Raw genomic sequence first — 12,530 nt, 5'->3', positions numbered from 1 at the left:
TGGACTTTGATATATGAAAAAGGTTTACAAACTATTGGAATAAGAAAGCTTACAAGCTTCTTCACAATTGGAAGTGGGATGGGATGATTTACAATGCTTGAGAACTTGGGTATTTATAGGAAACCAAATGATTAAACTAAGATTATTTATTACAACACAAAACACATTAATTGCACCTAATAATTTTTATTCAACCATACCTAACATTGCCTAACTTTCAATGCCTAACTTTGACATTGATTTTCAACAATGGCTAGCACCAACTTGTTTTGAGTTGAATTTCCAACACACCTCCTCAAATCAAAACGCCTTCATTCCTAGCATTTCACGCAGTAGCCGGAATGTTTCAATTGGCAATGGCTTTGTGAAGATGTCTGCCACTTGATCCTTGGTGTGACAGTAGACAAGTTCAATTGTCTTTTGCTTCACATGGTCCCTTAGAAAATGGAACCTGGTATCAATGTGCTTGCTCCTTCCATGTTGAACAGGATTCTTTGCAAGTTTGATTGCAGACACGTTATCTACGTGAATCACAGTCGATTCCACTTGTGGATGACACACTGACTTCAACAGATTTCTTAACCAAATTGCCTCACACACGGTTGAGGCTACAGCAACATACTCGGCTTCACATGATGACAAAGCAACAATTGATTGCTTCTTTGAAGTCCATGAGAAAGCTGTTGATCCTAGAAAAAACACATAGCCAGTTGTGCTTTTCCTTTCATCTTGGTCACCTCCCCAATCACTATCTGAATAACCAAATAATTTTGCATCTTCACCAAAATTATAAAATAGACCATAGTTTAGAGTACCTCTTATGTACCTCAAAATTCTCTTGGCGGCCAGCCAATGAGACTCCCTTGGTGTTTCCATGTATCGACTCACGAGTCCAACACCATAAACTATATCAGGTCTTGTGATTGTAAGGTACCTTAGGCTTCCAACGAGGCTTTTGTACACTGTTGAGTTTACAAACTCACCCTCTCCTCCTTTGGACAGCTTCAATCCAGTTGCGACTGGGGTATTGACAGTGTTGCACTTGTCCATATTGAACTTCTTCAATATGTCTCTCATGTACCTTTGTTGAGAGATGTAGATACCATCACTTTCTTGCTTCACTTCTATGCCAAGAAAGTATGACATTAATCCATTGTCAGTCATCTCGAACTCACTGAACATGGATTGCTTGAACTCATGGAACATTGCCTCATTGTTTCCTGTAAACAATAAATCATCTACATAGAGACAAATAATTAAGAACTCCCCTTTTTCACCATTCTTCATGTAAACTGAATGCTCGTATGGACATTTCTGAAATCCATTTTGGTGAAGGTAGTTGTCGATCCTTGAGTTCCAAGCTCGTGGTGCTTGCTTGAGGCCGTACAAAGCCTTCTTCAAACGATACACCTTATCTTCTTCTCCTTGTACTTGGAAGCCTTCCGGTTGTTCCACGTACACTTCTTCCTCAAGTACTCCATTAAGGAAGGCTGACTTGACATCTAGTTGATAAATTTTCCATTTATGATGTGCGGCAAGAGAGATTAGCAATCTTACCGTGTCAAGTCTCGCAACTGGAGCATAGACTTCATCATAGTCCACTCCATACTTCTGTTTGTAGCCCTTTGCTACAAGCCTTGATTTGTATCGATCCACACTCCCATCTGCAGTGCGTTTGATCTTGTAAACCCACTTGACACCAATAGCCTTCTGATTTGGTGGGAGCTTTGTCAGCTCCCAAGTGTCATTCTTCTCGATGGCATGGATCTCTTCTTCCATGGCTTTCTTCCAACAATCTTCTTCCACAGCTTCATTGAATGAGAAAGGCTCGTGGTCTGCATACAAGCAGAAAAGGTTGGTTTCTTCTTCTTCTTCTTGTCCATAAATCTCTGTGAGACTCCTTAACCTCACTGGAGTTGAGGAGCTGATTTCCTCACTAGATGTAGGACCACTCCTTGCAATTCTGTGCACTGGAGTTGTTGTGATTGTTTGAGCAGGCTGTTGCTCAATCGGTGGTACAACTTCTGGTTCTTCAAAATCAGTGGAGACGATCTTCTCTTTACTGACTTCTTTGTTGTTCCACGTCCATGTCTCTTCCTCACTGAAGATGACATCTCTACTAACCACTAGTTTGCCAGTTAGTGGGTTGTAGAGCTTGTATGCCTTGGACTCTTCACTATAGCCCACAAACACACACTTCTCACCTCTATCATCAAGTTTCCTCCTCTTGGCTTCTGGAACTTGAGCATATGCAACACACCCAAAAATTCTTAGGTGTGTAACATTCGGCTTGTATCCACTCCAAGCCTCTTGTGGTGTCATCCTCTTGACACTCTTTGTTGGACATCGATTCAACAAATAAATCGAACAAGCTACAGCTTCTGCCCATAACTCTTTTGGCAAATTCTTCTCCTTAAGCATGGACCTTGTCATGTCAAGGATGGTTCGATTCTTTCTTTCGGCTATCCCATTTTGCTGTGGGGTATAGGCAGCAGTAAGTTGATGCCTAATTCCTTGCTCCTTGCAGTATGCTTGGAAAGCATTGGAGGTGTACTCTCCACCTCTATCTGATCTCACAGCCACAAGCTTGTGGTTTCTTTCTGCCTCTGTGAGTGCCTTGAACTCCTTGAAAATTTTTAGGGCAGCTGACTTCTCCTTGAGAAAATAGACCCAAGTCTTTCTACTGAAATCATCAATGAAGGTAATAAAATACCTATTACCTCCATAAGACATGGGATCCAATGGACCACATATATCTGTGTGCACCAACTGCAGTGGTGCCTTTGCTCTCCATGTATCACCAACAGGGAACGATAGTCGTGCTTGCTTGCCAAGCACACAACCTTCACATACTTGGCGTGTGGCTTCAATCTGGGGTAGACCACGAACCATTCCTCCACTTGACAGCAACTTTAGGCCATTGAAATTAAGATGGCCAAATCGAAGATGCCATTTCCATGACTCATCTTCCATTACACCGATGTTGCAGCTTCCAATCTTTGTGTTCAAATTCAACGGAAACATCCGGTTCTTTGACATTCGAACACGTGCAATAAGCTTTCTCCTTGCATTCCTGAGAGTGAGAAGCATGTTCTCCATATGTATAATGTACCCTTTCTGGAGCAGTTGACCAATGCTCAGAATATTGCTCTTCATACCTGGTATGTAGTAGGTATCGGAGATGTATTCTTCTCTTCCATCCTTCTGGATGATCTTGATCTTCCCTTTGCCTTCAACTGGCAACTTTGAGGAGTCACCAAGACTTACAGATCCATAGGCCCCTTTTTTGAGTTCGGCAAAAAACTCCTTCTTTCCACACATGTGATTGCTTGCACCAGAGTCCAAATACCAAACATCTTGTTGGCTACTGGAATCATGGTGTGCTAGTAAGACTGTAAGTTCTTCATCAGTATTTCCACTTGATTCTGCCATGTTGACATGCTCACCATTTTTATGTGAACATTCATTGGCATAATGTCCATATTGCTTACAGTTGTGACACTGGATATGCGCCTTTCCTCGAGTAGATCTCCACTCCTGAGACTGACCTTGATTTTGTGCATAGCCTCGACCTCTTCCTCGGGCTCGTCCTCGGCTACGGTTGGATGAGCTCCCACGACGTGAGTTCCACTGCCCACGACCTTTATTTGGTTTGTCAATATTCAACTTTGACTCCAAAGCTTGCTCTAGCGTTGTGGGGCTTGCATTCTTCTGAATGCGTTGCTCGTGAACTAGGAGGGATCCTAGTAGCTCTTCTGCGCTCATCACCTCCAAATCCTTGGATTCCTCAATGGCAGTCACCACATGCTCAAACTTAGATGTGAGTGACCGGAGTATCTTCTCCACAACTCGTACTTCATCGAGTCTCTCGCCATTTCTCCTCATCTGATTTACTATCACAATGAGCCTTGAGTGATAGTCGGAGATGCTCTCCCCTTCATTCATATGAGCAGTTTCAAAATCTGCTCGAAGTGATTGTAACCTCACTTTCTTGACTCGATCTACTCCTTTGTAGATTGTACTGAGTGTATCCCATACTTGCTTGCTCGTTGTTGCTTCTGCAACCTTCTCGAACGTTGAATCTTCCAAACCCTGGTATAGAAGATACAGCGCCTTTTGGTCCTTCTTTCGTAAGTCCTTGAGAGTGTTCCTTTGATCCGCAGTATATACGGCTTCTTGCTCGGCAGTGGGTACAACATACCCACTACTGACAACTTCCCATAGCTCCTGTGATCCAAACAATGCTTTGAATTGGATGCACCATCTTTCATAATTTTCTTTCTTCAATGTGGGAACTTGGAGTTGCACTAAGTTGGACGCCATAACTGCTGCACCTGCCAGAATGGTATTCTGGCTCTGATACCAATTGTTGGTATTTGACAGTTTACTAACTCAATACCAAAATATGTGGGTGATAAGTTTACAAACTCTATCACACCTCTTTCACTTTGCACTCTCAAATAAAATTGGACAAAGAAAGAAATAGAGAAAGGAGGGAAGCAACAAGCTTTGGCAAAACACTTGGACTTTGATATATGAAAAAGGTTTACAAACTATTGGAATAAGAAAGCTTACAAGCTTCTTCACAATTGGAAGTGGGATGGGATGATTTACAATGCTTGAGAACTTGGGTATTTATAGGAAACCAAATGATTAAACTAAGATTATTTATTACAACACAAAACACATTAATTGCACCTAATAATTTTTATTCAACCATACCTAACATTGCCTAACTTTCAATGCCTAACTTTGACATTGATTTTCAACAATGGCTAGCACCAACTTGTTTTGAGTTGAATTTCCAACAAAAATGACATCATGAAGTACATGAACTATTGAGAAACTAATCTGCAACTTTGATTCTCAAAACTTTCAAATTTTGTTCTATATTTTATCTGCCCCTCCCCACTCACTATCCCTCTCTCATTAAAAAGTTTATGTTGGAGACAAATAAAAAGAATGAAACGAAAAGAAACATCGGAAAACACCTCGAAAGATTTAATTGCACACATCTTTCCATTTGTCAGCTACGATCTTGCGATCGGAACCACGAGAGCTTAATGTATCTACGCAAGCGTCAAGCTGGAATCTGAATAACGAAAATGAGACAGCATGCCAATGGAAGAGGAAACTGTGGATGCAAGTTTGTGCCTCCTATGTCGAAAGTAGGTTTCTGCAGACCAAAATAAGCAGTACGGATGGTTTTTTAGTCCAGGAATAAAACATATTCCAAAAGTGCTTGGTCAAAAAAATGTCAGTTGCCAAAGCAATACATGTTCTATAAGTAATGCCAGGGATAAGGCTAGAGAATAATTCAGAGCAAACAAGATTTAACAAAGAAAATGGGAGAGATGAGAAAAAAATTGCAAAATTTGTTATTTCTGAAACGTTAATACATTATTCGGTTATGAAAGAGTACCTATAAATGTTGCACTTATGATGCTTACCATGCTGGATTGATCCTCTCCATACCATCCGAAAATGATGAAGATGTAGGGATAATGTGTCTTCCATGCTGCAACGAAACATTTCATCAATACGCTATGATTCTTATATCTATCATGTCTTTTATTTTTAAAACTATTGAAGTTAATTAGATGCAAAAATACCATAGAGTGAAATGCCGAAAAGCACAAGTTTGTACGAGAGAGCTCATATGATGACTTCGTCATTTATCTGTATGCAAGGAATGTGAGATATCTTGGCCCAATGTTGTCCGGTCCTGTTCTCATACCTCTTCTCCAGGGTGGAACAAGAGTAGATCTCCAGGAAAGAAAGAGATGGTGGCAAACCATCTTCTGGCAGGAGCTGAAGATTTGGACACTGAGAGATGGATACCTGTTGAAGAGAAGTGAGGTGTTGAAGTCCCTCTGCTGGAAGGAACTCCAGACTTGGGCACCCATAAATAGATAGCTTTTGAAGAGAAGTGAGGTGCCGAAGTCCTTTTCCGTCCAACGATTTCAGACTTGATAGTCCAGCGATGCGGACAGAGTTAAGAGTAGTAGGGAGCAGCTGTTCCTTGAGCAACATTGCCCAGATCTCACCACCAATGCTAACTTGTCTAAGCGAGACAAGTCCTTGCAATCCCCACTCCACTGAAGGCCTCACTTTGTCGCAATTTCTAACATACAAATACTGCAGGTTGGGAGGCAAACCCCCTTGGGCAAATGACACAAGATTTGGAAGATTGTATAAGCCCAACGTTCCAAGGGCGGTGAGGGTGCGAATTCGTTCGGGGAATGACTTCAAATTCTTGCATCCATTGACTTGCAAGTGTCTCAAGTTGGGAGTGGGCAGTCCTCTGTCGGGAAAAGACGCCAGATTTGGACAGCCGTAGATTCTCAGGTGATTGAGATGGCTTAGGTTCTGATCAACTCCTTCAACAGAAAAGGATTCCAGATTCTCACAACCATTGATTGCAAGAGTTGAAAGTTTGGGGAAAACGCCCAACGGGAACGACCTCACCGAACGAAAACTCTTTTCTATATCCAAATACTCAAGTGATGTCAATTCGGCCATCATCTCATGTGATAGGAACTCTAATGACGACACGGTTGGGCAATTGCTGAGAGTCAAGCGTTCAAGATACTGCATTTTGGGCAAGCATTGTATTGCAGCAAAATTAAAAATGCCTAGTGTGGACAAGAACTTCTTCTCTACTCTCTCTATTAACGGTAACAGACCGGGGCATCCATTAATATGTATTTCTAACGAATTCTGTAAGTAGTCCATGTTAAGACTACTGCTGCTGCTGCTAGTAGTGGCCCATTCATCATTCAGATGTAGAAATTCACACCCAGACACCCTAAGTGTTTTCAAGCAAGGAAGACGATTATGCAAGTATCCTCTCAGCTTCGGACAATTCCTTATTCTCATCTCCTGGAGACACGGAAAGTCTAAACATTGACCTCCACTTGGACTCGGCAGCCAATCCTCCCAGTCTGGCATCTCCTCAAACTTTAGCGTCTTCAGAGACTGAAAGGGCTGAATTACAGAAGCTCCATTACGATCACCATAGAACTCATAACCAATCGTCCTAACAAATTCCACCCTTATGATACATAGCTCTTTAAGAGTGGGTAGCTGCCCAAAACTTGGCAAGGACAAACAATACCTACAATACACATGAACTGTATGTTAGAGAACGAATTAGAGCTTCCTAACCAGTTTGGGAAGCTGGTTCCTCCATAGAATCTGATAGTCAGTTTCTCCAAATTTATGCAAGGTTGGAGCTTGTCAAGCACATCTCTCTCCTTTTGGGAATCATCGGCGTCCTCATCACCCCATGCCAACTCTAAGTCCTTGAGTTCTTTCTTATCCTTCAAATTGGCTTCCAAGGCATGCATGACATCAACTACATTTTGCAGATTCAAAATTGAAAGTTTTCCCCGGAGATGCGGCAACTCCTTTAGTTCTGCAATACTTGACCCGGTAGATTTCCCCACAACGAAAGCAGTTAATGTTCTCAAAATTTTTAGTCTTCCAATTTCCACTGGCATCTCTTCTATCTTTGTTCCATTGACATCGAGGTAATGCAAACTAGTAAGTTCCCTCATGTCTACAGGTAATTTAGCAAGGGAGCAACAATCTGCCAACGTTAATGTCCGTAAATTTATCAATTTTCTCATGTCTGCCGGCAGTTCAATGAGAGCGTAACAATTTGACAATAGTAGTGTCTGCAAATTGTAGAGAGTGCAAACTACACTAGGTAAGCTTTCAATTGCAGTATGAGAGAGATCCAGAAAGCGCAAGTGAATGAGATTACCAATAGAATCAGGTAATTCATTGACATTTCTATAACGCGACAATGATAAAACCCATAAACATTTCAGTGCTGGCAACAAATCATGTAGAAACTTTTTACTTATGTAGAACTTTTTAGACCAGCGATCTGTTTCAAAAGGCGTCGGTAGGAACGTTCGCAGACACTTAGCCCCATTTAATGACTCAAATTTTTTAGCAGCATCAATTTCTCCCCTAGCATATGACAAATGACGAAGTCTTTTAACTTCTTGTGATTCCATCTCTTCCAGCTTGAGAAAAAATGCCCTAGACATGAACTGGCCCAAGTCGTTAAGAAGATCATGCATTGTGAAACCACACTCTCCTGATTTTTGAAGTAGTGATCGTGATACTAGTTCATCGAAGTACTTTCTAGCCATCTCTTCCATTCTTTTCCCATTCAAACCTTGTGGAATGAAACCTTCCGCCATCCAAAGTAGAACCATATCTTCCTTCTTCAACTGATAACCTTTTGGAAAAAATGAACAATAAACAAAGCATCGTTTCAACTGAGAAGGGAGATAATGATAGCTCAACCACAGGGCTGGAAGGATATCACTTTTATCATAAGGTAGCTCCCAAAGACTACTATTTAATAATATATTCCATTCCTCGAAGTCTCTTTGGTAACGTAATAAACCCCCAAGTGTTTCTGCTGCTAAAGGCAAACCATTGCACTTGCGTGCAATTTTCTTGCCAAGTTCTTCCAAAGTTGGATGTGCATTGTGGTTTTCATTTCCAAATGCATGTTTTGCAAGTAACATCCAACAATCTTCATGCGACAAAGGTTCCAAGTATTGAATGGGAACATTTTTCATGAGAGATGCGACATTTTCGCTTCGTGTTGTCACGATGACTTTACTTCCTCTTTCCCCGGAAGTAAAAGGAGTTTGCAGGCACTTCCAATCAAAATATTTCTCATTCCAAAGGTCATCCAACACAGATAAGAATTTCTTTCCCCTCAGTTGTTCTCTAAGTTCAACTTGAAGCAAATTCAAATCTGTCATATTACAAGGTGTTGAAGTGACTGACTCGAGAAGAGTTTTAGTCACCCTAATAGCATCATAATCTTCTGAAACACATGCCCAAGATTTAAGGGTAAAGTGCTCTTTCACCTTGTCATCATTGTAAATGACTCGAGCAAGGGTCGTCTTGCCAACCCCGCCCATACCAACAATGGTGATGATAGATACATTATCCTCGCTTGCATCATCAGAGAACAAGACTTTTGATAAATTTTCTTTATCCTTGTCTCTTCCATATACAAAAGGTTTATGAATCAAGGAAGTTGTTGGAGTTCTTTGTGAAACCTTCCTCCCAACAACTTCTGTCAGACCAAGGGCAACTTTCTGTTGCCCAAAGTCATCCAGCCTTTGTAATAACCCTTGTATCTCAACATTCATGCTTTGATAAAAATGACTACGAGAAGTAGAGAAGAAGTTCCACACCTTTTTGGTTAATTTCTCGGTTTGACCTTCACCTTCCACCTTGCATCGCAAAGCTTCAGTGTCGATCTCATCCAGTAAGTCCTCCGCGTCAAAGACAGCGTACTTGAGCTCATCAAGCCATTCTCTCACAGCAGGGTTTGAAATTTGCTTCTCTTCCGCATCATTGAGGACTGCACAAAGGGTGAGCAGCATCATCTTCAGTTTCATGAGGAGTGGTTCATCCAGCTTCTTCTGCCGGAACAAGTCACCAAAGTCGGTTGAAGCAATGCGCTCACACGACACCTGGATGGAAGCAGAGATAAAAGCATGTCCAATCAAAGCGGCAGCCATTTGTCTCTTGGTTGCCAAGTTTGCTAATAGCTCAATGAAGAATGAAAGGCTTTTTAGATTGTAAAATATATGCATCCCAATTTGTAATGAACTTGTGATTGATGATCAGTTGACCGAAAAAAAAAACACTTCTGATTGGTCGATCTCTTGTAATCAACCTTTGAATAGTCATGAACAACAATAACTTTTGAAACTTTCAAAGGTCACTGGGGAAAACTCAAATTCTAGGTAAACCTACCTCAACTTGTTCTAATCCTTATGCCGAATATGAGTTTTAACCCAAAACTCGTTTTTTGGCCAAATTTAAGCCAAAATTTTTCCTTAAGTTTGTAGGCTGACCCACCATATATGAGTATTTTTTTTAGTTTTATATTATAAATTCATTGAATTCAATAATTAAGATCTAATATGATCAAATCCAATGGTAAAAAAAAGATCCAACAATCCAAATGTAAATCGGCCAAACTAATTTTAAAAAAATGTTTTCATGTGTTTCATATTCTTTTATAGTGTTCTACAAGTTTCGTAGTGTCGATTTAATGATTTTTTAATACTTATCGGAATCTAAATATTTTTAAGTTAAATGTTAAAATAATTAAATTAGGATAGACTACATTTTTTTTAAGTTACTTTAAGAAAAAAAAAATTATTCTAAATTCATTCTTTTATAATCTCAGACTAAATATTTAGGTTAGAGTAGAAAAATTGTTTTTGCCAAGTGACCCTTTTCTAGTGTGGGACTAATCTAACAAAATCTATCATTTAACTAAAAAAAAAAATTGTTTTAGGACTAAAATTTAAAATTTCCTGGGTTAAAAATGGAACCACCATCTTTTACTCTCTATATAAATAACGCCAAAAAAAAATAAAAATATTACATAAACCCCAAACCCAAAACTTGAAATTCCAATTTCCTTTTCCTTTATATTCTCCACGCTTTCCACGCTTCCAGCAAAACCCAACTTCCATTTCCTCCGCATTTTTCTAGATCCAGTGTATCGCTCCTCTCCCTGCTTTTTTACTCCACCTACGTGTCCAGATCTGAATCCGCCTCTTCCCTTCCCCTTGAATCTCGGCCGTCTCCTTTTCCCTTTCCCGAGGTCTCCTCTTTTCAAATTCAGATCTCCTCCACTCCATTTCAAAACCGCTTCCCAAACTCTCAATTTCCTCGCTTCTCACTTTCCAATCAGATCCACATTTTCTTGGGAAACAAACACCTCGAAGCGCCGCCGCCGCCGCCTCCTCTTTCTCCTCCTTCAATAATGGCGAGGTTCATCGAACTCCTCTCTGCTTTGCTTCTTGCATTTCTCCTAGTCCAATTCAGCACCGCCGCATCCTCTTCCTCTCCGCCAGTGCCCTCCCCGACTCCGTCGCCGCAACCCGCTGCCGATTCGCCGTCTCACATATCTCCGTCGCCGATTTCCCTCACTCCATCTCCGTCCAACACACCGGCGCACTCACCAATTCCTTCTTCTCCTCCCGCGCCGCCGCAGTCGACTCCATCGTCGTCGCCTGACAGCGAGCCTTCTGTTCCCGCTCCGGCGCCGTCGGATCCTAGCGACAACAACAATGACATGAACGCCGACGACAACGGAGCTGAGAACTCCTCCGGGGGAGGAATGAGCGGGGGAAAGAAGGCGGGGATCGCGTCTGGAGTTATCGTCGGAGTCGGTTTGGTAGGGCTCGGAGGATTTGTGTACAGGAAGCGTCAAGATAACATACGTCGATCTCAGTACGGTTACGATGCCAGGAGAGAGTTTCTCTGAAGAAACACTCAGTCGTCTTCTCATACGCAAAGCTCTTCTACTTCTAGAGGTTACTGTGAAGTCGTCAATTTTCTGGTATTAATTTCTCGTAGTTTGTTTTGTTAAATTCTGGGTTTGGTATATGATTGAATTGGAGTTTTGCGACGGTGAAAAAATGGTGATTCGATTCTTGATTCTTTGGTGTGTCGGTGGTGGTGGTGGTGGAGTGGTGATAGGTAGATTTTTTTTTATTATTTTCTTTTTAATTTTGGGCGTAAAATACTTGATATAATAATTGAATTTACAGATTTAGAGTTAATCCTTTTGCATTTTTTATTTTTTATTTTATTTTAATAATATCAAGTTTTTAATTACTGAGAAAAATGAAGAAAAAAAGATCTGATAAGTAGGTGCCATTTTAATTGCGATTTAGATATATAATGTGATAATTTGATTCAGTTTATCTTGTTAAATATCGTAAATTAATTGAATACAGTTTATAAATAATTGATAAAATACAAGTCAACTCAAGTTTTGGGAAAATTGGTTAAGATGGAAATATTTTGAAACGAGTGATTTGGATTTGATTAATAACTTGAAATTATAAGGTATTTAGAATTTGAAATTTGGTACTTGTTATTTAAATATTCCTTTTAAATTAACATAGAGAGTTGACAAAAAATAGGATTGCGGGTAACATTTGGGGAATGTTCTGTTTGCTGGAAAGAACAATGTCGACTTTGTGCCAAAAAAAAAGAAGAAATTGTTTGAAAAGTGAAAACTTGCCCAACTATAACTTTTCCCTCCTTTTTTTTCCTTCTCTCCTTTTTATGCTTTGGTGGCTTTTACTTTTGCTTCTGCATCTTTAAAGTACAACCTCTTCTGTGCGCAAAAGAGCCCTCCGGTCGAAATAAATAGGGAAATCGATTAAAATGATCATTTTTTATATTGGGTCGGTTTGTTGTTAATGGATCTCTTTCATCAAGATCATCAAATCAAGTAATTTAGATCATTTAAATTTCATCTAATGATAAAAAATTATTACAACTTTTAAGGAGTCATAACAAATGTGGCCGTTAAATGAAATTTGAAAGGTTCGTGTCATTTAAACTGATGGTCTTGATGGAAGAGATCTTATCTAATGACAAAAAATTATTACAGCCTTTAAGGAGTCACAACAGGTGGGCCGTTGAATAAAATTTGAAAAGTACTGATCATTTGA

At 40.2% G+C, this 12,530-nt stretch overlaps 1 protein-coding gene and 1 pseudogene across 2 annotated transcripts; one reads left to right on the top strand and one right to left on the bottom strand.

Moving 5' to 3' along the window:
- Positions 1 to 5,655: 5,655 nt before the first annotated feature.
- LOC137741337 (putative disease resistance RPP13-like protein 1) lies at positions 5,656 to 10,497 on the bottom strand (annotated as a pseudogene). The gene is made up of 2 exons (XR_015952927.1): positions 5,894 to 10,497; positions 5,656 to 5,818 (listed from the first exon to the last, which is right to left on the bottom strand). The product of XR_015952927.1 is annotated as a putative disease resistance RPP13-like protein 1 (transcript).
- A 185-nt stretch (positions 10,498 to 10,682) lies between these two features.
- Positions 10,683 to 11,627, top strand: LOC137743884 (uncharacterized). The gene has a single exon (XM_068483815.2). The coding sequence runs from the start codon at positions 10,826 to 10,828 to the stop codon at positions 11,327 to 11,329; it is 504 nt and encodes a 167-aa protein (XP_068339916.2). The 5' UTR covers positions 10,683 to 10,825; the 3' UTR covers positions 11,330 to 11,627.
- The last annotated feature ends 903 nt before the right edge of the window (positions 11,628 to 12,530 follow it).

Source organism: Pyrus communis, chromosome 11 (assembly GCF_041283825.1).
Source record: "Pyrus communis isolate YQ-2024b chromosome 11, ASM4128382v1, whole genome shotgun sequence".
Taxonomy (NCBI): domain Eukaryota; kingdom Viridiplantae; phylum Streptophyta; class Magnoliopsida; order Rosales; family Rosaceae; genus Pyrus; species Pyrus communis.
Note: the sequence above shows the minus strand (reverse complement) of the source record. Positions and strands in the feature narration are given on the sequence as shown.

Bases quoted from the DNA above. Each gene is read 5' to 3' on its own strand.
- LOC137743884 (XM_068483815.2), top strand. From the start codon at position 10,826: ATGGCGAGGTTCATCGAACTCCTCTCTGCTTTGCTTCTTGCATTTCTC.